The 27,961-nt window shown below is 40.5% G+C and overlaps 1 protein-coding gene across 8 annotated transcripts in view; it reads left to right on the top strand.

Annotated features, from left to right (window-relative positions):
* Positions 1 to 27,961, top strand: part of robo1 (roundabout, axon guidance receptor, homolog 1 (Drosophila)) — a 197,030-nt gene that overhangs the window by 60,104 nt on the left and 108,965 nt on the right. For 6 of the 8 annotated variants that reach the window (XM_040037801.1, XM_040037796.1, XM_040037797.1 and 3 more), the window contains one exon: positions 25,314 to 25,640. In XM_040037801.1, the coding sequence (XP_039893735.1) occupies positions 25,314 to 25,640 (327 nt within the window). The other 2 variants (XM_040037800.1, XM_040037802.1) reach the window with 2 other exon arrangements.

Raw genomic sequence — 27,961 nt, 5'->3', positions numbered from 1 at the left:
TTGAGAGCTTTAGTTTTCTCTGACTTCTTACCTACTACCACAATGTAGCTTAGTGAAAACACTAAACTACAACTGGATAGCTTGTCAAGGTTTTGCAGATACAAAATTATGGCTTCTTCATGATTAAAACTGTAAATAGTGATCGTCTCCGGCCGTCATTAGTAAATTAGGAAATATAGCTGTAAAATTAATGGCATCACAACAAGCATTATGCATTATTAGTCAGAAATATTTGTATTCTAATATTCTAAACTACAACTGTCCTTTACACTTACCAAACTCAGGTCAGGATGTGGAGTGTGTTAGCATTTAGCCTTAAATGCTACTGTGCTACAGTCTCAGAGAGCTGGTAGTATTGTAGTAATTTCACAATAGTGTACGCTCAAAACTGTTAGAAAATCCACTTGTTAAGTGACAGATCAACCCTGTTTCCAGTGTCTGAGTGATTAAGGCTGTCATGTTTTTAACATGTGGTAATGCTGTGTGTGTTGTTTTATTTAATAAAAAACAAGCCCCCCAAAAATAATCAGTAGTCATTCTGTGCCCCTCCAGCGTTTTATAAGCACTATTTATTTGTATGTGCAACATGTCTTTAAACTAAGTTTTAAAAACAAATGTACATTACAGCTCATGGATTCTGGACACCAAATATTAGAATGTCTTAGACTTCAGCAGTGCATCTTTGTAGAGCCAACAATGTAACCGATGTAAGTGGCTGATGTCATCGCCAGTACTTATGCTTGTGTTAATTACTTTGTGGTCGTGCAGTTACATTTCCAGGGAGCTGCACATCAGGCTATGTTACAGGGTTTCAGAGAGGTTTGTGGGTACGACGAACCTATGCTGTAGATTTCCTGCTGAAGTCTAAATCCCCAGTCAGGCAAACTAAGACTTCAGTGTGAATATTGAGTATAGGATCAGGAGTTTTTCACAGCAAGTAATCCAAACCACATAGCAACATATTAATGACAAACCTTGTAGTGAAAGGGATCATCTCAGATTTTCTCTTGGATAAAATCGGATCTATTTTCAGCATCTTCTTCCTGCCATATAATGGTATTTATCTCTGCCCAGCAGGAACCCTCAATATGAACTTCTGTCAAGAACAATCTATCCCCCCTCCCAACCTTTTCTGTGCTAATGCGTTTATATTAAACTAACCATACCTCTGTAGCGAGGACATCCTTATACCCCACTTAGCACAACTTCACTTCCCCTCCAAACATTGCTAACAGAGCTGTACTTTTTTTTCTTTTTTCTTTTTTTTTTTTAGAAATAATTCATTTGGGATATGGTATATCATGTTTAGGTGGAAACTATCTTTCTAACTTCCTGCTAACTTCTAGCTTGGCTAAATCTTATAAAGCCTATTTTTCTTAGATGCCTGGTTGTTAAAACAGGTAACACCTGAGAGAGCAGCCATGCTACTCACTTTTTGGAGGTGAAAATTTTTATTTCTGTTTTTACCTCTAAGTGGTGCCTCTGACTTTCTATGAATTCTGGGAAGTAAAGGAGCTTTTAGATTTTTTCTTACTACTTACTTTTTTCTTACTACTATTATTTGTCTTATTTCTTAATCAGATTTTCTTTTCTCTATTTTATCTCTTTTGATTTCTTTTTTAAATGCATAGCTCTTTGGTCAACAGTTGTTGTTTTCAATGTGCTATATAAATAACTTTGACTTTGCCTATCTGACAGTACTTCCATCTTAGCTGAACTACTGCTTTTCTCAGTTAAAACTTGACTATTTTTTTGAAAAGAAAATTAACTGAATGTGGGTAAAATGAGCAACTGCTCTTGACATAGAAGCACTCCAGAACATTCTGAATATATGATTGCCTATAGCGATACTTTTCCTTATATGTGACTTTCTTTGTACAGGTATGCCGTATCTGCAAGCCAGTACCTACAGAGTTGACTCAGTTGGACATAAGAGTCAAAACCTAAATCTACTGTATCAGACAGCTGCAGTGTGTGGCTTGCATAAAATGAATCTGACCAGGAAATGATTGTTTATGTTTCCACCTAAATTAAAGTCAGATTGCTGCTCCACTCTGGCTCTTGTTTTCAATCTCACTGCCATGTGATTGGCTGAGGTCCAGCAGTGATAAGAACAAAAGAATCTCTTGGCTCAGTTACTGAGTCCTACTGTCAGTCATTAAAGCTCCTGTGTCTCTAAAGCAATTAAGCCAATTAAGCATGAAACTACAATGCTGCTTCTTTCTTCCGTTGCGCATTTTTATGAGGGAAGGAGTGAAGTTTTGGTCACCGAACAAGCTGCATTCAAGGAAAATAAGAGCATCCAAGGACAGCCAGAGAGGCCTGTGCTGTTCAAATCTTATCTCCACGTGATGCAAGCACAGTCATGAATAAAAAAAAAAAAAACAATCAGATACCATAGTGAGCGCTGCACAGTAATCTGAACGCTTGATGTCTCTCCATACGGAATGTGGTCTCGCAAGACGAGAGTCTGAACAGAAGCGACTAATCAAAAATGTTCGGACAACAGAAGTAGAGAACATTCATGTTAACTTCCCCAATGTCTGTTGCTGCACATATTCCAATGTCTGACTGTATTTTGATGTCGCTGCCAGCGTGTTACGTGATAGCTGGGTTATTTTAATCAGACTCCACAGGCCATGTCGAGGCTGACGCTAAACAGATGCTAATGTGAGGCCCATTAAAAGACACAGGGAAAGAGGGATTCAGTGTGCGCAGGCAAGCGGAAAAGCAACAGCCTGTTTATCGCCTCATCCTGTTTTGTGTTCCAAACCTCGTTGTGGCATCCTGCAAAGCACCCCTTCTTTCTTGTCGTCAGTGCCCACCCCGGCCTCGCATTTCTTGCAGCAGTGTCATGCATGAGGACATTCCCTGAACAGAAACACATTTGTTCTGTGATTTTCTTTTAGTGGATCTCTTACTTTTTTTTTTACATGCCTGAACAAAGATTCTATAGTAAGAAGACAAAAACTCTTACTCTTTTCTTCAGCTTTTGCTATATGCAGCTTTGCATCTTGCTTTTTTGTTTTGCCTGTCCTTTTTTTGATTCTGTGATATTTCTGTCAGTAGAGAATAGCAAAAACATTTTGGTCATGTCCAGTTTTAAAAGGCTTTTTGGCTTTTGCCTTGTTCCTTGGCTGCACGTTAGTGGGTTAACTGTATTTATCCTGGGACAGAGCCCAGAATGATACATTCTTGGGCTCTCTTGTAGAGCTGATGTTCCAGTGTAATTGTGCATAGTGGAGAGGCATCACGAAATGGCCTGACAGCTGCTGAGGTTTCTGTCATAGATGTTCCAGAAATATGACATGACTGCACTTACTGCACACTGAATAGTGTCAGGGTCTAAATATGGCTGATTTGAGACTAACTAGACAGCTGTGTTTTTAATTTGATTCATTGTTTGGCACCGTGGCAGTCTAACTCCTGAAGATGTGTGCACTAAACTCTTGTCCACACTGGTTGATGAGCCTCCCCCATTTCATTGATATGTTAATGTTTTTGACTGTTCTGTGGTTAAATACTGCAGTAATTCTCTTTACGGTAACTGTAGTGAAATTCTTATGATTGTACACCTAGTTATAGTGTGGTTGGTGCTCCTGAAGCTTTATCACCCCCTCACCAACCAATCAGAAATGATTTGTTGCCACAGTGACACAGTAACACTAATATCATCCAACTTCTTCAGGACCCTAAGTGACCTCTTCTTTCCACCTCACATCAGTTCTTGTCTCCCACTCCTTCCACCGAGTCTGTCATGCCTCCTAAAAATCAAGTTGTCTCAAGAGAGACCTGACAAAGAAGAAGTTCTCATTGTAGGATCCATGTATGATGAAGCAATCTTTATTCAACATGATATATTCTGCAGGTTCAATCCAACACATATGCAACACTTACTTTGTTTTACGTTGTTAAAAAAAAAGGGGGGGGTATTTCTGCAAACTGGCACAGGAGTTTTGTGAAGTCCAATTTCATATCTTTAATTGAATCTGTTTTAAGTTCATCTTTTGCTTTGTGGTGACTAGAGGACATGGCTTTTTTCTGGTCTTCTTTTGTTTATTTCATGGAGCTTCAGGTCTGGATCTGAGCATAAAGCCCAGAGAGACTCGACCTTGCTTGTCAAAGGACATTTCTCTCCTGACATCTCAGATATTCTCTTTGATTTGTGATGGGCTACTTGTGCAACTGTAAAATGCATTACAGTCAAAAAACAGGAGCAGGACAAAGTTTCCCTGGAGGTGTTTGCTGATTGTCTTGTAAAATGCTATGAGAATCCATTTAAACAAGTCCTTTTTTCTTCAAGTTGTTCGTCTTTATCTTTTGAAAACACCTTGGGGTTGTGCTGTCCACTGCTAACTCAAGGAGACTGTAAATTTGAATTGTTGTGTTATAAAAGTAGCACAATGAATAAATAAAAGGATGGCTCTGCAAGGACACGACATGAATGAGAAGAAGCTGGCTGTAGTGAATGTGAGGCGAGTAAAGTATGGTAACAGTCCAGCCGAAATGCCTGTGAAGGAAACTCAAACATACTGTACCTGTGGTTCCAAGGTGACTCCAATTGCAAGTCTGTCTCTGTTTATGCCTCAATGGATTTAGGAGTAACAACGCTAGCCTGTGGAACGTTAAATCCCATACTGCATCACTTTTCTGTCTTCTGGGAAAGGGTGTTGTGTTTGCCTCTCAATAGGGAGCATCTTTTTGAAGGGGAAAGTTTTTGTCTTATGCGATCTTGTTTGGTGTGCTGGCGAGATGGGAATGAAAGCCATTAAATAGTCTTAGTCAGAAAAAAGGGGGATGTAGGCTCCCTTGCTATAGCCTGCCTGTGTTTCACCCCATCACCTCTGTGCTGAGGGGGCCTAGGTTTTGTGAGGAGGCCAGCAGAATTGAAAAGACGCCCAGCATGTAGTCAACAGGATCCCCTGTGCTGCTGCACGCATAGAAACATCATAAGAAAAGACAGAATGTCCACAAACTCCTTTTGAATATTAAAAAGAATTATCAGAGAAAGAAAAGACTGGGAAGATGAGAGAGAGTCTCTCCTTTGAGCATTGGGATGAAGAGATGGAGAAGGGAGCGAATTTCACCACGCATATTGTACATAGACTTGCCCTCATTAGGATCCCATCGTACTCTGGGGCGAAACATTGTCCCTGGATTTAGGAGGGTAGCCAAGACTGCAGGGGTTTATGTATTTTGGCAGATCTCAGGAGTAGCAGCATGAAGGACTGGTGGGAAGTGCGGCAGTGTTTGCAAGTTGTTGCTTTGGAGAATTTGGATTGCATTTTTATTATTTGCTACATTTTAAGGAGTGTCTTTTATCTAATTGGAGCAGGGATGAATTAAGGAGTGTTTGTGAAATTTCCTTACTTCAGTAGATTGTTTGAAAGGTGTGTTTTTATATGCACATCTACATTACCCTGGCTCTGTGTTGTGTAGACTCATCACCATGCAGATTGTTGGTTTGCTGGTGATGGTGTTTGCAATGTTGGTCATGCTGGGAGTCCCTAAAGACCATAAGGGTCCACACGCGACCCATCGCCTATCTGGATTACAGAAGTCCCATTGGTGCAAACAGATGCCAAACAATCCTGAACTTCACAGAAAACATCAGACTTTGAGGCGATTCCACAAGTGTAGCCAGATCTTTCACAGTAAGTACAAAACTGCAATGCCATGTAACTACCAGTTGAAAATTTTGACAGGATCAAAAAGTAATTTTAGTTAACAACTGTTAAAACATTATTTGGAGCACTTTGCAGTCTGGGAGCGGGTGTTTTTGTGTCCTTTTTTACCTCACAAATTCTTGGAAGATGTTTTGTAGGAAACGTTAGGCTGTAGTGTTAAAAGCTCTCAGCTTGGCTCTTGCCATCACAGCCTTGATATTGTGTCACTTTTTTTTTCCCTTTGCTAGTCTAATCAAGGTTATAGAAGGAAGTGTGAGGACAAAGAACCTCCATTTACAGAGCTCAGTCATCATAACTTGTACTGGCTCTTTTCTTTTCTTTTCTTTTCTTAACAACCATTGAAGAAGAGTGAAGAAAGAAGAAAATAAAATACAAGAAGACAGATTACAAAAGACTTTAATGTAATTTGACCATATTTAGTTATTGTCCTGGTCCTGGTTAGAGTCCAAGAATGGCATAAAAGCATAACGGCATTTTATTGTTGGGAACAATTTTCGGTCTCTCTTGTGTCATCTTGGGAGGGGGGGGTCTCCTTTTTTGTAGCTAATGTGAAAAAAGACATAAGACAGCCCTATGAGTGATCTGTGACACAGATAACTGTGTCTGCTATGTGAAATTCAGTTTTATACCTACATTTTAGTCTTTGCTGGGCAACATCTAGCCATTAAAATACTCACGTCCTCTTGTAGCAGTCAGCATTTTCATACACCCTGCTGTGTTGATGGAGCTAACCATGAACTTAGCTGATAATTGCTTCTATGTTACTGTCATCTGCTGCTGGCTAGAGGAAATTTTACTATTCAACTGGTAGTGATCAACTGAACAGCCACTTTAGAGATCCAGGGCTGCAAAAGCTTTTAGGAAAACCTGGCACAAGGATGGAGTGAGAATGGAGTGTGTAAAAGTGTAATGTAATGCACACATGGATGAATGAGAAACAAAAACAGACTGCTCTCTTAATATGTCAGTCATGTGGAATTGTTCATCAGCAGGAGTGAAAACTGGGGCACAGAGAAGGAAACAATCAAAGCAGCGAAGGCTTAAAGTAGATCTAAGAATATTTTTTTAAATTTAAGAATGCAGAAAGAGGTGTTCTAAACCATGCGTGTTAGAAATATTTTTAATTTATGTATTCATAATAATATTTTTATCATCCAAAATGCTGTCATGGTAAAAAAGAAAGGATTGTTAGGGCTTGTTATACTCTGTTTCCTTCCCTCTAATGAAGATGAACGCCTTATAACAGTAATCACAGCAAGCCAGTGTGCTCAGGTTTCACAGTGTGAACACTTCCTTGTTGTCTGAAAAAAGCTGGGGCACATATTTCAGTGCCAGGTGGTAATACTGCCACACCTTCTTTCACGAAAGCAGACAAAGCAGTCGTTGTTGGATTATTTCACATAGTGTTCACTGGAGGGCGCTGTGTGGTAACAAATGCTCAATTGATCCGACAGAGACGCTCTGATCTAATGTGAGGCAATGTGTCTTTCAGTGGCTCTTTTTTTGCTATTCCTTTTTTTTTCTTTCCACATTTTGGGTCTTCTAATAAAGTATATAGTATATCCTGCTGAGTTGTAATTTATACATATTAGACAGCTACTCGCTGTCTAAAGTCGTCATGCCTACTATTGCGCCTCAGAAGTTGGGATCTATAAACTGCACTGATTTGACCATAGCAGAGAAATCTCACAAAAAAGGGGGAGCGGGACGACACATTTTATATAGGTTATTCTGTTGTTGTTGTTGTTGTTGTTGTTGTTGTTTTTGTTTTAAGGAAATGATAAGCTAGAATATAAATACTGTCAGAATTCAATTAACTATCTGTGGTCATGGACGGTGCACTTTGTCGCAATAACTGTGAGCTGTTTTCCTTGGGTTTATATTAAAATGTATTCATACTGTTTATCTGAAACGGTGGAAAGGCTGGGGGTATTTGGAAAAACATGTTATGAGTTCAGCTCCCAGTCTCAGCATTTAGCTGCTTGGACTGGAGGACTACTGTTTTACATGTACTGTAAAACAAAGGGAGTTTTAAAAACAGTATTGGATATTTAAAGAAGAGATATTTCATCCAACTCTAGCCTAATGCTTAAAATGATTAAAATAACAACGTTTTATACCTAAAGTAGTTTATAACGTTGCATAATCACTGGTCTATGAAACCATCGGAGGGAAAACAAAACCTTAAAGTATGTTAAACCCATTACAGGGGCTACTAACTATGAGTTGTGAAAACATTATATTAAATCCCTGTAGGAATAGCACTGCAATCGGCTGTTGCATGTTCGTGGTCAGGAGCCACAGAAATAATAAAACACATATCCGGATAGACTCGTTTTCTGGGGTTTGTCTCATGACTGGACATACTGAAAGAAATTACAGTAGACTGCCAGTTGTCTCTGTGAAACTTTGCTGCTCGGTGGGATCCAGGCGGGAAGAGGTTAAATTTCCTCTCTGGGAAAGATTCGGGTCTATGGAGGGGGTAGAAAGGCGCATACCAACTGACGAGGCATTCCGCTTTCCTTGAATGAAATCCTGTGAATATGAATCCGTATTCCCCCCCACTCGCCTGAGGTTCGGTGTCTGCGACGCGCACAAGTGATAGGAGTTGCAGCGGAGGAGAAACGGGGGGGAAAGTGATGGAAAAGTTGCAGTGATCTTGTGTCCGGATCCGGTGGATGAGAGAGGATAGGACTAACTCGCAAAGTTTCCGATCTCAAGTGACACATTCAGAACTGGAATGAAATAATGTGACTGCAAGCAGTTTAGCGTGGACTCTGGCGACCGCTGGCGTGATTTCACGCACTTTTGGACTTAAGTTTTGCTTTGCGCTGGAATTATTACTTTGCTACTTTTTTTTTGCACAAAGGAACTAAACGATTTAAACAACACAGCCTGGTTGATCAGTGAGAGCAGCAACGGGATGAATCCAAAGAAAGGATAAAGCTCTGCCACTTCTGCGCTGAGAGATTCTAGCACACATTTAACACATGCTATCATTCAGTTGAACTGGACTACTGGAACAGAACATGTGTTGAAATCTCGGACTGTTTCTGTATTATTCTTTCCCATCTCAACTCCCCAATTTCACCTACACCAAGAAGCCATATCAGGCTCGTGTTGGACTGATCTTGGACTTTTATCATTTGCGTTTGGGGACTCACAAACGAAAATCAGTGTGTTTGTTTTTAAACTGTGGATTTTAAGATTTTTCCCTTTGAGTGCAGTTTGACATGAAGAAGCGGATGTCTCAATTTTTATTTATATAATTTGGATTATACGAGAACATTTCTCACAAGAGAGACGTTGAATGATGTCTCCAACTTTAATTGGATTTGTATTTCTGTTAGGAATTCTCCATGTGTGCTCAGGTAAGTCGTTGGTAATGATTCAAAGTAATCTGCTAGCCTTTAACTGGGGTTTTACTAGCTGAAATGAAAAATTCGGGGAAGAATTAAATTCAAGTTTTAATCTTTAATTTTATAAAGGCCATTTTAAAATGATTTAAGTGACAGTGGATACACAAACGTATTTGATTTAGGAGCACTCCGTGCAGAATGGTTTCTGCACTAATGTAGTTACAAACTTTACCAGAAATAAGTAAACACATTTTGAGAGCTGGAGTTTTGTTAGGAAGTGTGTTGTAGTCATTGCTCTGCCCTTTGTAAGATGATCCTATTTTATTAATGTATTTTCTTTCACTTTCATGTTTTGAAATGAGAAAGGTACACGAAACGGTGATTTTTTTTTTTTTTCTTTCACCACAAAAGTCAACATCCAGGGTAAAGGGGTTGTCTTAACTTTTAAAAGCTGAGCACACATAAAGTCACACATAAAGTGCTGAGGCCGTATGGGATGAGTGGAAAGAGCAGCTATCATCGGTCATACAGACAGCACATGCCCCTATGGGGAACATGTTTCTGTGTATGTCAAGATTCTCCCCCTGGACCACGATTATTGCTGAGTGCAACACTATTTTTATGCTTATAAAATTAAAATCAAATTACAGAGATTATTCTTTTTTCTTTTTCTTTTTTTTTTTACATCGGTTGTTTTGTAATACAAATGTATGCAACTCATGTAGAACTACAACAGTTTTAGGTGTCTTTGTTGCCTAATCCTGCATTACCCCCCTCCCATTATCTTTCACATTTTGTTTCTTCTCACCCATCACATGGATCTCTTTATAGAGTTTCTGGACCGTGCTAGCTGGGGTTTCCAGGTCAGCTGCTTCAGAGTTGAGAAGAAATGCTTACCACCTCATTTTAGGACATTAAGAGGAGAGGGTTTGGAATGGGGGCATTTTGTAGACAAAGAACTGCACAACAAAACAAAAAAACTAGTTATCAGAACTTCTATACAGGAAGATGCTCAATATACATTATATTTGTAAAGAAACTACTGTGTCAGAGAAATAGCAGTGACATTTGAACCCTTTACTGTGGTTTACTGTTGCTACTGCACACCTCATTACCTAAGTAATAGTCAGCAAAACTCATACTCACACTTAAATGACTTTTATTAAGCCTTAAAGTGACCTATCCCCAATAAAATATCCAGTTCATTCCCTATAAGGTCTGGCAGCCCATATTCATCCATTTTTTGATTCAGTGTTTCTGCATGATTTCATTGTCTGCATTGAGTTATTTGAACCTCTGACTTGTTTCATGCAAGTTTGGCCATTGTTTATTGTATGGTGATGGGGAGAGCTTGAGAACCTACAAGAAAATATTGTAACACCTAAACAGGAAGTCAGGTCAGAGGTGAGGGCTGAGAACTGAATCTGCTCCGCCCTAAGCTGGCTCCTAAACCAGTAATGGTCCCGTCCTGTCGGAGAGCAGAGTTTCCAATTACTCCAGTCTGTGAATGTCTCGGGATGTTTTCTGGGGGGAGATGGACAGGACAAGAAATACTATAATGACTAGCCCTGGTTTAGACACAAGTGTCAGGAAAATTAGATTTCATGCCACTTCCCAGGAAAAAATATTTCACATTTGCCACTAATTGCATGGCTGAGAACTTTATTCTGGAGTAGGGAATATATCAGATCCCTTAAGCAAACTCTCAGTGGCATTTAGTAACATGTCTTTGTATCCTATTCTAAACGTTCAAGATTTAGCCTGGGTGAGAGAATATATTTTTAATACTTCTTGTATCTGTGAAATAGCAAGTAAGAGATAAAATGACCTTTGCCCTGACAGACTTGTGATGACTTGCTTATTGCCGCTTTGCTGTGTGTGAAGGGTGTAAATTGATACCTCCTTCTGTCTTGTCTTGCCCTGTTATCAGAATGATCTGTCCTCCTGCTATACACTAAATGGTTGTTATCTCTCCTCCAAGTGCTCATCAAACCTTGGACTCGCCTCAGAGGTGCCATTCAGATGAGGGCAAGAGGTGGCTCTGCTTCTCACACACAGAAAGATGCTATGGATTACTCTGAGGAAATAAGGGTTGTTAGATTAGAATGATATATATATATATTAACAGGGAGGCTCTACCTTTAAGGCACATATCAGACTTTCCTCTAAAAGTTGGCTTCTATGCTGTTATAAACCCTTGGAGTGATTACATCCAGCCCAACAGAGTGCCAAAGTGTGAATGTGTAGTCATGCTGATAAAAACATAGACAGTGGGAGTGGTACCACCTCGGTAAGCATCTCCAGCCCCGGCAGCATCAAGCTGTGGAGGTCTTGACAAATTGACCCATAAGTGCTGATAAATCGTGGAGCACTTCCACCTGCTACATCACAACATTTCATATGACAGGACACAGCAGGTTCCAGAGCCAATTAATGGCCAGAGACCACAGGTGAGACATATCTCTGTCTCCTGGCTTCTTACCACATGGCCTGGAAACATGCTCATTAAAGCCAGTCTTTCCCTTACCCATTTCTCTTTATCAGTTCTGTGAAATAGTGTTTAGGAGTTGCTTCAAATGGCCCCAAAATAATGATTTATCTGAGCGTTTAACCTTCTGAACCGATTTTGGGTAAGCAAAGCAGATTTCTTAAGAAATTTGAGTCTCGAGTCTGTCGTGTCACATTTTTTTCTGAGATAAAAAATCTCACACCTGCGTGAGATGATGGTGTCCATAAAGCTGTAGCTCCATAACTTCCACTAATACACTTTAATCTGATCCTAATCCGAATCAAACTGGGTTTTACACCCTAAGATCCGGGATTAGGTAGACTTTGGCTTAGTGAAAACACATGGAGGAATGTGGGAGGCCAGCGAGTGTGCTCTTCCTGTCCATGAGAACTGTGGCTAACTCATTAATGACCGACAAGATAAACATTTCAAAACAGTTTGTTTGAGGGCAGATAAATTAGGCAGTGACTCTTGATGATCTGCCTTCCCTCAACTGCTCTTCTTTTAATGACCTCAAAGGACTGCTTAATTGGATTAATTAACAAATCCATCTGACGTCAATAGTTTGTAATTTGCCGTGGCTGCAGCTCAACTGATACGGATGTCTGCAAGGAGAAACGGAGGATTTAGATTAAAAAAAAAAAAAACCTGAGGAAGATACTTCTCAATGTCCTTTGTGTCAACTTCTTGGTATTTTAAGTACCACAGGAATTAACGGCTGTGTCTCACCAGGATTCAGTTTAGACGGTGTGAGTTTCGTAGAGTATTCCTCGCTCCGTGCTGATAATGTTGTCATGACTTACTTAGCAAGTATCACTTTGTCTGTCAAGTTGTCTGTCGGTCTAAGCCCCAAAAACGTATAGCCAGACAGAGATAAGCTGTCTACACTAAGAATACTCTGGAACATAACTTCATATAAGTCATATAAGCGTTTTAGTCTGCAGCTGGCTGATATTTGAAGGCAGCAGGCATGTCTAGGCTATTAGACTCCTGGGCCAATATAGTTAATGCATCTTGTTCTGTCGGTTGACGTGGAGGACAAACATTCCCTCTTGCCACTCGGTCTAAAAGTGATGAATGTTGTGTCCTTATAGGATGAAAGGTGTTGTCTGGTTTCCGTCCCATTTCACAAATGGTACCCTTAGAATTCCCACAGCTTTCTGTTATTAAAAAATATAAAGACCTTTTTTGTTTCCTACAGAGCCCTACAAGTTACATTTGATTCTGTATGACACATGCATGCTTTTTTGATCTATCCTGAATGTATTACTGGTGTCCTGATCATTTCAGTAATATAGATGTGATCAAGAATAAAAGACAGGCACATGGGGCTTGTGTTTGTGTGGGGTGGCGAAAGGGGCTTAAGAAATCTCTTCATCCTCTTACCCATCCCCCACTTTTTTTCTTTTCTTTTTTTTGTTTTGGCCCAATTTTTTTAAGACTTGCCTTTTTTGTGACTGGTCAGTGCAGAGTCTTTCTTAAATAAAGCAGGCCAACACGCAGAAAAAGCCTGTGGGGAAGGGACGAAGAGGCCGTATTGTATTGCCTTAACGGGGCGATTGTAAGGCATGGAGGAGGGGAAGAGAATAGTTCACCAGAGACTGAGGGTGTGTGAGGAGAGAGGAGTGCAGCTACACACAAAGGCTACCCTAGGGTGTTGAAGGGGGATGGAGGGAGGAAGAACAGAGGACGAAGGGGAGGATGGAGCAGTCAAACATACCACGATACGCCAGCTTGTGGGAATACTCTTGATATGGCTCCCTGTGCGCACATTGCATATTCTTACTGTTCCCTCATGGCACTGCTGAATGTGCTGATTAGGGTGATGGAGGTGGTAAAATGTGAGTTGGGTTTTTTAGAGGAGGACATGTGGGGACAGGTGAAGTTGATTTTTAGAAGTGCTGAGTAAATTAAAGATCCTGGAACAAAGCTTCAGTGGTGCGGTGAGGGTTTGGTTTGGTTTTCGGGCTGCATGGCCAACATCCCTCACGTGTCTAACATTTGCATGCTCAGGAACTCTCACAGGGCTTGCCCTGGGCCTACCGTTTGCTGTGGCGGTGAAGCTGTGCTACCGTGGGGTGCTCTGCCTTGTGCATTTTAAAAAGGTTCAGACCTCCCTCCCTTTCATTTTCTCCACTGGGGAGACTGAGAGATGGCATTGAGGACAGCCTTTCCCTGTATCCGTCTTTTCTTTCTCACTCCCAGAGCTCAGGCCTCCTCCCAGCCTCTGTGACCATTCTATTACCCTCTCATTTCAAGGCCTGGATACACTTTTGAAATGCTAAACCTCCCTTTGGTTATAACTGACAGGGGAAAATACCATTAAAGAGGCTGAGAGGAATAGATTAAATTAGCAGTTAAAAGAGAGACTGCTAATTAGTTGATTAATGTATTTGGTTCCTCCCCCTCTCAGCTATGCTGCCACCGTTAAGATTCCCTTTGGTGACAAGGTTGTCTTCCTATATCAAACATTTTTTTTTTTATTATTCTGTTTATTTTATGTTTTGAAACATGTGTTATCTATTTATGCAGTGCAGATTCATGATTAAAAGCCACTCTTATTGTGAGTTGTGTCAGCAGCTAAATCTACTGGTTCCTGGGGGCTAATTCTGTCACACAAAAGACAGTGATAAAAGTAGGAGGGGTGCACTTTATTTAAGGGGAAGCACTGAAAAACATAATTAATGGGAAGGTGACCTTGAAACTTACTATTACAGGACTGCTTTTGGAGCCTGTTCTACCATTCAGCAGTAACCATGGTGAGGAGGCTTCAAATAACTGGGTGATTTTTTTTTTTCCATCATGTAAATACACTGTTGCTCTGAGTTAAGAGATTAACTTTAATCCCAGGCCATTATCAGCCTCACATATTTTCTGTGAATTGGTGACATTATTTTTTTCTGAAACCTGATGTCACCATTGAATCTCACACAAAAACCCCAAACTGTTTTTTCCTCTTATTTTCTTGGTTGATAATGTGTGAAGTGCCACAGTCTCTAAAATGTCCAAATGCTATTGAACTCTTTGAACAAGAATAACGCCTTTTAATTATGTGTAAAGGCTCTGAATTTCCCCTCTTTCAGAAAGCTTTTACTTCTCAGTTTTGAGAGACTTGCAAATCTGCTTCAGTTCTTCCGTAAAGAGTTCAGAGTCCTTCAACTGTGTGATTGTTTTGCAGTCACCTCCCCTCTTTCCTTCTGATGTGCCGTCTTTTGCTTAAACCACGAAAGCTCTAATTGAATAACAATTGTAGGTACTCTGTGAAAGACAGCTTCCTCAGCGTTTAAACATAAGATTGCTTTGGTATTTGTCTGTATGTCAGTCAGCAACTCTCAATGGTGAGCTTCATACTTCTGACTTAAAACAGGTTCATTGTAGGTTTAGGGCCTCATCCCCATTTCCCTGTTTGCACTTTGCCTTGACAGATTCACCTTTCCTGCCTTAGAAGTCATTAAAGTAGAAAGGCTTTACTTCCTGCTAAAATGTAGTCTTGACAGGTTGTCTAACCAGAAAATGCTACAGTTCTTTCTTCACCTCTACACACCGTACAGTGACAATGATGGGAATACGTTGAGCATCTTAGACAAGACCAAAATAATTCAGAGCTCTTCTTACATTCGTAGCTTCTAAATCCGACTAATGTTCAATTTAGCTGCAGTACTGTGCAAAAGTCTTGAGCGACCCCTTATTTCTTTATTTTTTCTTTCAGTGAGCCAGACTTATAATTCTCTGGTCTGGTCAGGCTTTCTGAAGATCTTTTAAAGTTTGGCCATTGGCTGCTTTTTCATTCATTTTAATTACAGTCCTTGAACCTGACCATTTTCCCTTCTTTCTTTTTTTGGTTTGTTGTTGTTTGTTAAATGACTTAACAGTGACCTGTGGAGCATTCAGCATAAAAAGGAATCTAACTAACTTGAACCAGTGTGGCATCCTAATAGACGATGGCACAAAAGGCAGCCAACATCCAAAGGAGAACTTTGAATGTCCTGAATAACTATTCCTGAAGACTTTTTTAAAGAAATTACAAGAAAGTTTGCCTAAAAGACTTGGAGTGTATTGAAGAATACATTGGCATTGGTCATACCAAATATTGACTTGCAAGCTCGTTAAATTTTACAAACTCAGTTTTTTGTTTTGTGTGCTGTATTTTCATGTATATTTCCACACATTTCCACATGTGGTCATATTTCCCGTTATCCTAACAAAGGACTTTCACACCATAATGTATTGCACTGCATATATGATGAAGTACTGTCTGAAAATCATTATTTTGGCAGTTCAACAGGTCACTTTTAAAAGAGGATGTTGAGTGGACCAGTGGCAGGGCATGATGTTAAGATATACTCAGATATACTTTCTCTTTCTTTTTCTTTTTTTAAATCATCCTAAATCAATATTTCCAAACTAGCATTTCTCACAGCTTTAGTCTGAGCAGTGCTTCTGCTGTCAAATGTGGAAAACTGACAGATGGGGAGTAACTAAATTTGCGATCAAGTTGTTTTCACTTTGAAGCATCAAAGGAAGCAGTATTTGGTTCATTACATTGTGTACCTGGACAGTTGGTGTGTATGTTTTGAGGAAGAGACGTGGTAAGTGGGTGCTGGAAAGCATTCAGGCCAGTGAGCAGTTGTCTGCAAAAGGAAATTTCTTTTTAATGCCAGACTGGGCACAGTCTCCCCTCTGTGGACGTCTAGAAAAAGGCTTCTTGGCAGACTTTGCCCCTTCATTAATTTTGACCAAATATTTACTGTGCATCACATGGCAAGCCTTACATCCCACTTAAATTTTTTCCAGGCAAGGTTTTGAACAGTTTGGGGCAATTTGTGTTCCATTTGGCTGGACTTGGGCCATGTCCCACTCAGCAGGCCCATGCTGGTGTATCTGGGATTTTGCCACATGGCTCCACAGAGTCTTAACCTATGCTGTGGGAGCCACGTTTCACTTTAAGAATACCATCATAGCCAACAGTATGTGAACCGCTGTTGCATATGCCAATACCTAAGCTTGCACACATTGACACATCAATACTATGTGCTCTGTATTTGCCCTTTTAACCTAAAGGGCACCAGAAGGAAATGTGCCAGGTTTCTACATTCAGATGTTACCACTGTGCCTTCGACTGAATGCAATAAATGAAATTCCCTTTCTGCATGCAGCTGTCTGAGATTTACTACAGAATGTTTTTGGCTGAGTGTTTAGAATAGCCCACATAAGAAGTTAAGGTCCTCAGCTTTGCACTAAGCAACTGTAATGTAACGCTGGTCCAAAGTAGACTTGTATCACTGTTGCCATCAAATAAATAACATTTAAAAAAGCATTAGGTGCTTTTGGCCATGCCTGCCTCGATTCACATTGGCATCTCTTCAGAGCAGTTCTCTTTCTTGGCATTAAGCCCACATGCCCTACTCCCCACGACTGGGCTGTGCCAGCTGAGTGTGCTGGTCCCTCTTCCTCCTCACTGCTCTTTCAGCCCCTCCCCTGCCTTCAGTCCCCACATGTCTAGTGGCTGGACAGAAATACTGCAGTTAGCCCAGAGAGCGACCTTGGGAGGAGAGAATCACCTGATCATATTGTTATTGACACAAAACTAAGCAGGCAGCACTTTTCGAAATTAAATTAAGCAAACTGTTTTATTTACATTTACTCTACTGTGCCATTCCCATCGAAATATGCTCATAATTCTTGCTTGAATGCTTTTTTTTTTATTTTTTCAAAAACAGTAAACACTTAACTTTGCTGAAATACAATTGTATTAATCACTTGAGGATTTTAAGTCTAGCAGCTTGCATAAGTCAGCAGTGAGATACTCACTGTCCCCTGTTGGGAAATAAATGTACCAGTGTATTCAATTACCTCTGCTTCTCCTATCCTGCTGTTGTAGAAAGCTTTGATGTATCCCTGAGATCACACTGGTCAAACCTCATTAAAAACTGGCAATGCTGGAAAACAAAAACAAGAAGTAATTGCCCAGTCTTGCTCCCTTGTGCTTCTTTTCAGTAATCCCCCCCATCCCCTCCCCACTCTTACTTGAAGCCTTGACTGTGCTGCATGAAGCTCCTTAATAGAAGGTCCAAGCCTGTCATCTGCACTCCATATTAATTACAACTCTTTTCCTGGGGTATCTGCACTGCTGATGGAATGACATCTTTGACACCGGCATTCATGAGAAGTCTGAGCTAGGTTTTCTTCTCAGGTCATCACTGTGAATATACAGGGTCAACTTGAGGAGCCTGCAAGTCTGCTCAAAGACACACAAACACACACATTGTGAATAGATTGATAGATAGATACCAGACAGACTGACACACATGCATGCAGACAGACGGACTCTGTACTTGCATCCACGCTGCTCTGTTCATCCCATCTGCCTGCGGTCTCCAGAGCCAATTTGACAGGCTGCATCCTAACAAGCATTCCAGTCTTTTCCACTGCAGATTTCCTCCTCTTCCCAGTGAATTGATATAATAAAGAATAGCTATTATACTTATCCTGTAGGAATGAAATCTGCCCTGATGGCCTTCTGCAGAGTTTGACAGCTTTTGTTTGTGTCTAATGACACTGACTGTAGCAGATTGGTATCAGGAAGAACTGCAACTCATTCACAATTGTGTCCCATGGGTGCCTGTTGAAAATTCATTATTTTCCGTGTGTGTGTTTCTCTTGCCACATCTTTTCACATTTACTCCTGCTTGGTATGTTGCTGATAGTGTATGTGAAATTATGTTGGATTGTTTAAACTGTGGGGGTAAACCTCAGTGTGTAACATTATTTATAAATACGTTTGTGCTCACATTTTCTTTCAAAGACACACGAAACAAATATTTTTGCATTCATCATACTTGTTCCTGTACCTTGTATCTACAGCCTGGTGCAGAAGTTAAAATCCTGCTACTATTGTCTTAGATTCAGATGGGGGCCCCAGAGCAGGATGAGCTCCAGCCTCCCAAAGGAGTACTTTGCTATGCTGTCTTACTCTCAACCTGGCTCGCATTGCAGAGGGATGCGCCAGGATGCGTTTCCCAGCTGACACAGCCAGGAACTCGGGCTGGTGCTTCAGGCCTTGAGACCTCTGCTGGTTCTTGTCCTGATGAGCGATAAGTGTGAATATCCTAGAGCGTTGGAAGTTATGCTAGTAACCCTTGGCCCCGAGCAAAGGAAGTAGAACGCCTTGTTTATGGTATCATCAGCTGATTTGTCACGATTTTATTGCAGGTGAGAACAAGCAACAGGATGATCAAAGGCAACAACAGTGATAAAGGGACTCTGACAGATCTTAATAGTTAGGTTGTGTTTGCACAAGTTGGAAATTGGAGCAAGTATGGTGGAAGATAACAAGTAATCGGTCTTACTTTTTCTTCTATGTTTATCATATTGTGAAAATTATAAGAATTGATTGGATAAATGGTAGTGGGCTCTGCTGAGACGCACAATAGTAAGCAGGGTGGAGGGGGGTTGTTTTGTTTTTTTTATCAAGGGGTGTTGTGATGTGTATGCAAATTGCCAGTTTGCCACAGCCATATTTTGCTCAAATATCAATGGGAGCATTGTAATCTGTGAGAGTGTTCGTTTCTATAACAACAAATACAGCCAACCCAATAGTGTACTGTTGTGTATAAACTCATCGATAACAATCTTCTGGTTTGCTTGTGTTAAAAAAGCATTTGGACAGAGATACCATTTTTTGGAAATTGATAACTATTGTCAAGTGCTGATGTAGTATAAGCGAGGTAACCATACCCTGTTGTGTTTGGTAAATGGAGACAAAGAGATGAGGAGGAAAAGAGGCCATAAAGATATCCATCAACCCCCTCCATCACCCAACCTCTGGAGGTCCATACAGACTCACACACAGGGCTCTAATCCTGCCTCTTAGGAGTGTAAGCGATAGCCTTGTGTAACATTAAAAACAGGTCTGATCTGATGCAACTGGCAAAGTCATTCATGCAGCACATTCCAGGGTGGGATTCTGAGGCTGAAACGGTAAAAGATTCAGTTTCACTTTCCTGTTAATGTCATCTGATCAGCAGGAGTACAGTACCTCGTCTTTTCTCTCTGTGTCCGTCTCTCCCGCTTATCTCTGCCCCTCTCTCCCTTATCGTCTCTAATTCAACAGAAAAGGGTGCCTTTTCTTTTGTGTTAAGTCATTTATTGGCCAGCCCTGTCCCGAGCAGGCGTGGCTCCTGTGTACGCCTGGCTACCCCGAGGGACACACCCTTTGCTCTTATCTCTGCCATAAATCCCTCTTAAGTCCCCTAATCACAGATTAATGGGGCTGTAGATAAAAAGTGCCCTACTGTGCTTGGCCTTCCTTATCACAGATCCATATTCCATATCTCTTACCATTGCTCAGCTGGACATCTGATATGGCTTGTGATGATACGGCTAAGGCTCCTGCAACAGCTTTCAATTTTACTGCCTCTCTTTATGATATTCTGTGACCTTGCCCATTTTGATGGGGGAAATTAAACTTGCAGCAACTTCACTCATATAATCAAATGAAATTCGTCGCTGGGATCCTTTGTTCTGTGACAGTCAAATGACCCAGCATTGTGAAGTTGTTTTATCAGTCAAGGAAGTAGACACATTATCCTGTCTCCCTACCTCAGGGGACCAGACTGACAACGGATCTAAATTGCTTTACTGTCCTTCTCCCCCGTGAGTACTCTGGGGTAAAGGGCAGGTGCCTGGCTCCCTTCCTCTTCCTCGCACTCTGTGAAGATAGTAGCCATGGAAAACAGCTGTGAGGGACAAAGGCACATTCATTTTTGAAGTTAGGGAAATCACTAGACCAGAACTGATTGCTGAAGCTAGGTAATTGTTTTATGTCTTTTTAGCTTGTCTTTCTTCTTTCCTTCAGTCCTTCATATAGGGATTTAGTCAGTGGTGCATGATTAGTTAAAAAAAAAAAATATATATATATATATATATATATATATATATATATATATATATATATATATATATATATATATATATATATATAAAAATGCTGTTGTTTTCCCCACTGATGGACTGGTGTCAATGGACAGAAAAAAATCATATTAACATTTTAATATTTTTGGTATTGAGTTGGTCTCACAGGGAACTGGATTCATGTTCCTCCTCTAGGTTCTGTTTTAGTCAATCATAGAGCTTTTCAGCGCAAAGACGGTAACTACTATGAACCAGAATAAAGAGCCAAAAAATAAATAAAATGACATGAAATTTAAAAAAAAAATAACATTTAAAAAAGGCTTAAGGACATAACTAGCAAAGCAGAGGACTTTCATCTGGTCAGCAGTGGTTTTAATCCAAAAATATACACTGAATTATTTCAAGTGCATTTGTAGTATATCCTTGAGGCTATGAAGTGAAGAATTTTTTAATTCATTAATTCTGTCTCTTTTTCTTTGTTTATTTCTATTATTATTTCCTATTCATTTATTTTTCTCTTTTCTAGATTTCTTCCAACTGCATTTTAAATTCAAAGTGCAAAAGTGTTAACGAAATGGCCCGTGTCTCTACGAAAGCTAACCTTGTGTTTTTTGGGGGGGTTTCTTGTCCTCAGGCTGCTGAGAGTTAAGGTCGATGGAGGGCCTTCTTCTCTATTTTAAGTCAGAATAGTTAGCTCGATTGATTGCCACATCCCAGACTTAGGAATAGTTGTAACTTGTTACCGTACAGTTGCACTCTATTGCTTCTTCATGTTGATACCTGGGTGATTAACACTGGCAGTAAACATTAACAAATAAATTCTTACATTGCAAATTTAAAGAGACTTTATTTGATTATATCATCTCTCATGATAGTTTTACAAGTCCAGTGCAAAAATAGTCCCCTCCTGAGGTTTCACTATGTTGTTTTCATTGGAAGTAGTCTGTCTCTTTTTAGCATATTTCTTTAATCCGATTGAGGAAGCATGATTATCTTTTGGAATATAAAGTCAGAGTATATCATCTCATGTTGCATGGTGAAAATGAAGTTTAGCCCCAAGACATAGATGAATCCATGTGAAGCTAGTAGCCATAATCTCAATACACATAAATATTCCTAGTGATATAATGGCCGTTTGCTTCATGAGAACCATCATAAATCTCATTCTTATGCCATGTCTATCCATGTTTAGAGTGGGGGGAAAGAGTCTGGGTTTTAGAGTGAGCAAACGCCTGGAGGTCTTCATGAATCCTTGCATGCGTACAGTATATGGGTCAATGTCTAGGTCTGCACCCATGTGGCAATGTGGTTTGGCATGAGCCTTTCCAATTCATTGTGTTCACTTTTGCTATTGGGATTGTTGTTTGTTACTAAGATTACTTTCATGAGTGAGAAAACTCTGACTCCATTGTTGTTGTTTTTTAATTACCTCCAGTGAGCAAAGACTCCCTCAAGCATAGTTTAACACTGTGTAGTGTGAGTCTCCCTATGTGAGTAAATGAGAAGACAGATGCACAAAGCTCTCTAGCAAGTGAGACGGTTAAGGGAGAAGTAGAATTTTGCCTCAGGCACCAATCGATCAGATCCTTGCAGTAGAAGTCCCAGCTTCCCTTTGGTGAAGCTGTGTATTGCATTAGCTCATCTTGCATTCTCTGTCTGGAAGCAAAGAGGGGGGGGGTGACGAGGGGGATAGAAAACAGGGGAGAGGATGGTTGAAAGCGGCAGTGGAGAAGGAAGGGCAGCGCTTTGAAATAAAGGGGAGTGCAACTTAAAGTAATGCGAGAAAGCAATGGTGAAAGTACGCACTCTGTTCATCTCTTATTTCGGTCTCAAATTTGGTCGTCTGTGTGTGCTGCATCGGAGGAGTGAAGTGAGCTTCCATTTCCTAAAAGCTTGCACCTGTAGAAGGGAGCACGGGAGTGTTTGTTCCTTGACAGGATAATTCTCTTTCCCCTGGTGAGGGGTAATGGAGCTGAAGTAACAGAGGTCACTCAAAGTGTCTGCGGGGATCAGCACGGCAAAGCCTACATACGCACACACAAGCAAAATATGCCTAGAAAGAATTCAGTCGTGACGAGGAAGGGATGATAGCATTGTGTAACTGATACATCCCGTGCACCCAGTCACGGCTCAAAACGCACACCCTCTCAGCAAACGCACACAAAACACTTATTAGTGTACTTCAGTAGTTCAACTGCTGAATATTTATTAATACAATTATCCTCACCAGCTTCTCTGTTACAGGACACAGTGGCCCACTTCATATTGTATCATCAGTCTGCATGTTCATCATGCAGATCGGCCATAATCATCTACAGTAAACAGTCAATGATCAAACACAGTTCCGCCTGCTGCACAGCTCTCTTCACAGTGTGCTACATCTAAATAGTTAATGGTTCCCCCATAAGGCCCCAAACTTCAGACCATTTCAAATTAGAGAGAAGCTATCTAAATCAGGAAGGGAACGGGCAGAGCAGATAGCGGCTGAGCTCTTCAAAGTCCTCTTTAATAAAACATATTAGCCTGCCTTGTCTGCTGAGGGGTGGTAGTGGTACAGTTGCTACAGTAGTAATCAGCCTGTGTATGCTAGCGAAGTTAGTGCAGCTCCATGCTGTCTGACCAAAGGGCTGGGTTTTTATTAGCATATGGACTTTAAGTTAAAAGGTCTGTTTTGAGAGCAGGTTGCAAATGGGGGTTAATTAGCCTAGTACTGGTTGAGACGGTTTCAATAGCCAGAAAGCAGAGATATGTATTTTTTATAAACTTTATTCAGTGCCAGATAGAGGACTAATTCATTCTTGCTAAAGGCTTGATATATCGCTCTCTAATTCTCCATCTGTTTCTGTTCGACTCTCAGAAATGCTTTAATCTACAAATGTGTTTTTTATACCCACGGAGCGTCTGACGTGCAGGACCAAAACAGTTTCAGAATTGCGGGGATTTCTGTGTGTGACTTTATCTTATGTGTCATGTGGCCACAAAATAATAAAACTTCAGCTTTGCTGGCGTTAGTGTAATAATTTCAGATACAGTACTGATTACGGGTACATTTTGACTGCAGTTCTCTGTGGTGTACAATTATTGCACTGCACCATTAATATGCTACCATCTTAATCGCAGAATTTCATTTAATTATCATTATTTTAATTCCAGTTTTTAAACATATGCTCAAGTTAAGTGTCACCAAGTGTTTAATTTTTGGAAAAGTTATTGGAGGATTTTTTTTTTTGTCCTCCACCTGATTAAGTGCTTTAAATAAAATAATAACATTGAATTGAAATTACCTGAGAAGAAAATAATCAGCAACCTTGCAATCTGCAAACAGTTAACTCGTTTGCTTTTGTGATATTTTTCCCCACAAGCACCGCAATCACGCACTGCAGTTTGTGACCAATAATTTAAAAAAAAAAAAAAAGAAGTGTGCAGAATCATATGAACATCAAACAGGGTCCCAATGGAGGAGCTGACGCCACATTTCAGTGTTTGTGTAGGGTTCATGTAAGAATGATGAGGTGCAGAAGAAGCCTCAACCCTCTGAGATAAAAACTCCATTTCTTTAACAGTGTCTCTTTCTGATGATTCCCATCAATCAAGCAATTTTATAAAAGTCCGCACAGCCCTTACCTGTCAAAATCATTACTATTAGGATATTTCAAAAGACTTGGGATCGTGATGTCCTTCACTGGGATACTGGATTAATTATATCTCATTGACCAAAGTACACATTTGCCTTGAAGTGATTTATCTTTCCACAAAGCTGTCACTAATTATGCTGACTTTACCAAAAATATGTGGCGACCACAAGAAGATGCCTTCTCAGCACCAGTTCTCTTGGGTAACATGGGTGGGTGTATGGCACATAAATGAGGTAGTGTGGCAAGTTCACGGGATGCTGGGTAAATTAATTGCAGGCCTGCGCCTCCAATTATACCCGACTCTCTTTAATTGGTGCTGAATGGGCTCCAAAGGCCTATGCTGGGAGATATGGTGAGAGGGGAAGAGCTCTTTCTCTTTCTCTTGGTAACACAGACACACACACACAACACACTTTTGTGTGTAGCCACACAATGCATTCACAGCCATCCAGTCCCGCCCTTCAGGAATTAACAACAGGAAGCTAATTTGCATGTAAAGCAGGTTTGATAGCTACAGCTGACTGGTCAGAGAGCAATATTAATGACCAGAGATAGCACTGGGGTGTTAACCCCCTTGGCACTGCTGTTGGCTCTGCTGTGGCTCATCTGTCTTTCTTCAAAAGTGCAATTTCTGCTGTTGCTCCTTTTCTGTCATGAAGCTACACATGGCACCTTTATCTTATCTTTTATCTCTTAATTTCCTTTTTAACCTTCAAGGTGTGTCATATTTTTGTTTACCTTTCCCTTCATTGCCTTTTCTGCTCTTCAATCTGTGAAATGACACTCACAAAGGTGCAGCAATGTTAACCTTTACCACAGGAGCTGCTATTGGAAGAAAAAAAAGATGTGTTCTTTACTTCTTTCATCACCACAACCTCAAATAGTACCTTAAATACATCTATTACTATCAAATTTTGTCTGTATTTAATGTGTTTAATACAGTGAAGAACTTATTGTTAAGAACTGATTATTGCTATATATTTAAAGTAGAATTAATTTAACTGTTTAAAATTTATACTGAAAAAAGTATTTTAAAGTGGCCTACCATCAGCTGCTTAAATTTACATGCATCTACTGTAGCCACATTGCGCTAACCCTTTAAAACTTTTCAATCAAATAAGACAAAGTCCACAACAAGCCTATCATTCCTTTAAATAGCTTAAATAAGGACTCGCAGATGTAAATCGTCACTTTTGTCATTTCTTCTCAGGATCCCGTCTGCGCCAAGAGGACACCCCACCCCGGATTGTGGAGCACCCCTCTGACCTGATTGTTTCCAAAGGGGAGCCCGCAACTCTCAACTGTAAAGCAGAGGGCCGTCCAACCCCAACAGTGGAGTGGTACAAGGATGGAGAGCGGGTGGAAACGGACAGGGACAATCCCCGTTCTCAGCGCATGCTTCTTCCCAGTGGCTCTCTCTTCTTCCTGCGCATTGTCCACGGACGGCGGAGTAAACCGGATGAAGGTTCTTACGTCTGTGTTGCTCGCAACTACCTGGGAGAGGCAGTGAGCCACAACGCCTCGCTGGAAGTAGCCAGTAAGTGCAGCATGTCTTCCCACTTTCACACCCACGCCACTTTCTGGTGTGGGGTGTGAATAGAGTAGTTTGGGTTCAGATGTTGCTGAATAGCAGGCTCCAGTTTCTTCCTGTGTTTCTGCACTCAATGTGTTCATTGAGTTGAATAATCTCTCGGGCGATGGGCAGGATGTGTTTGGCCCAGCCGTCTCTGTAGGCCTGCAGAGCCTTGGAGGGGGAGAGCGGCCTTATCATTCCAGGGTGAATGCTTCTCTAAAGGGCCCTTGGTAGGTGGTCATGAGCTACAATAGGAACAAAGTCCTTTCTGTTTTCATCCTACCTCTGCTTTTTGTCAAAGAGATAGATATGAGGTTTTATAGCAAAAGGAATGCAATTGCTGCATCTGTGTTTAGTCATCTTTTAATAAAGAGCCTTCCTACTCATTTCATTGAAGAATCGGCGATGTCTTTTTATTGTCTGCTTTGCTTGTGCTATGACAGTTGAGCTTTGATGTAGAGTGGATTAAGCATCTGTAGGGTCAACAAGAGGCCTTTGTGACACATTAACAAGGCTAATATTTGGCTGTCAGTGTGCTTGCAATGCAGGACAAATAATAAAAAAGTCTTTCTAAAACCTTAAGTCTTTTCTAAGAGTTGTGACTGGTGTTGACAAAATTGTTCCCATGATTCTTTAAAAGACTGATTTTGTTGGTGAGGTCAGCTCTTCAGATATATTATCTCGTTGCGCTCTTGACTGGCTGAGAGTGAAGGCTGAGGAGCTCAGATATCAACCGCTCCTCCAGCGTGCCCAGAGGCTGTCACCAACCTCACTCACTGTAATCTAATCAAGATGGGGAAAGAAAGAACGGTGTGTGCGCTTGAATGTGAGCATGTGTGAATGAATGTGAGCCATTGCTGCATTGGGCATGGGCTGCTGTTGTGGTACTGGGTACGAGGTGTCAGTCAAGGGATTGCTGTGTAGTTTAAGCTGAATTAGTGGAATATCTGGAATATACAAATGTAACAAAACTTCCCCACTCTGATTGCTTTTTTAATATTTTCTATCCCAACTGTCAGCTGAAATGTAAAGCAGACGCAATAGATCCAAGACATTTTGAGGCCTGCTGTTCAGACTATAAGTTTTTATAGTGTATTGTCATTGCTCTGATTTAGAGCTGAGAGTCAAGGTCTTCCTTTAGAAGTAAGGATAATGACAAAGAGCTGCAGAGAATCAGTATCATATATATATATTCCCAACTAACTTCTAACATAAAAATTACAATTCTGCACAATTTAATAAAAGTGGAAGACCATTTAAGTTTGGTATACTTACAAGTTTCCATAGGCCAGAGTGCTAAAAATATCTTTCCCTTGTAGTAGGCAATATGCTGTGTTTGTTTCAGAGGTGGATTCTTCAAGTAGAAAAACAAGATACTTGGCGGGAAACACGAGGACCAGAGCACCACTGGCTCAGTCTCAAGTTTAGGTCTATGCTGTATAAGGTTCAAACAGATGCATAATGACAAGCCACTGTGCTCCAGCACTCTCTCTCCTTCTCGCTTAGCTGGTGTCTCTCGCTCACCCCTCTCCACAGTTCATGCTTAACTACATGTAATTATGTTGTTGGAGCAACCAGGATGGAACCCTGGAGATTAAAAAGAAAAGCAAAAGAAAAAGTTCAGAAACTCTGAGATTTCTTTTCGAGGCTACATTTAAACTCCTGAGTAAATAAACTTTGAGACGTATATCTGACTTATGAGGGTTTAGGAAAGTTTTAAACCCTTTTTTACCCCTTGTTGTCATTACAGATGCTTGTCATAATGATACTGTTATGAGCTCAATATAGTAGATAGAATTTTTCACTCAGGTTAAGTTGAGGGATTAACCAGACTTTTAATTTCCAATGAAACTCCAAAGAAGGAAGTCATGGGTTTAATTGTGTTTACTTTGCCTCGTTCTCCCTCTCTAACATTTTTGCTTTAAAAGCACTTTAAAAGCTGAAAACATGAATTTTTTTTGTGATGTTATTCTAAGACCCTGGCTTTGACAGTTTCCTGTGCTCACCAGTGATTGTTAACGTAATCCACATTTCAACAAGTCCTGTTTTGCCAGCTAGGAGAGCTAGCCCAGTTTGTTTGGTTTATCATTAACCACATGTACAGTACAGCCCACAATCTCTCTATCTCAGCCTCTTAACCCAAAGCCATTTACCATGAATCATGTTTGCTTGGTGCATTGAGACAAGCTTAAGATAGAATTCTTTGCCTATTGTGTTATTGTTTTCTTTGCTTTAGAGATGTCAGCGACAAATAATGAAATGCCTTTGTGCTTGAGAACAGCCAG

The sequence above is a fragment of the Simochromis diagramma genome, unplaced genomic scaffold (genome assembly GCF_900408965.1).
Source record: "Simochromis diagramma unplaced genomic scaffold, fSimDia1.1 OVJJ01000463.1, whole genome shotgun sequence".
Taxonomy (NCBI): Eukaryota; Metazoa; Chordata; class Actinopteri; order Cichliformes; family Cichlidae; genus Simochromis; species Simochromis diagramma.
Note: the sequence above shows the minus strand (reverse complement) of the source record. Positions and strands in the feature narration are given on the sequence as shown.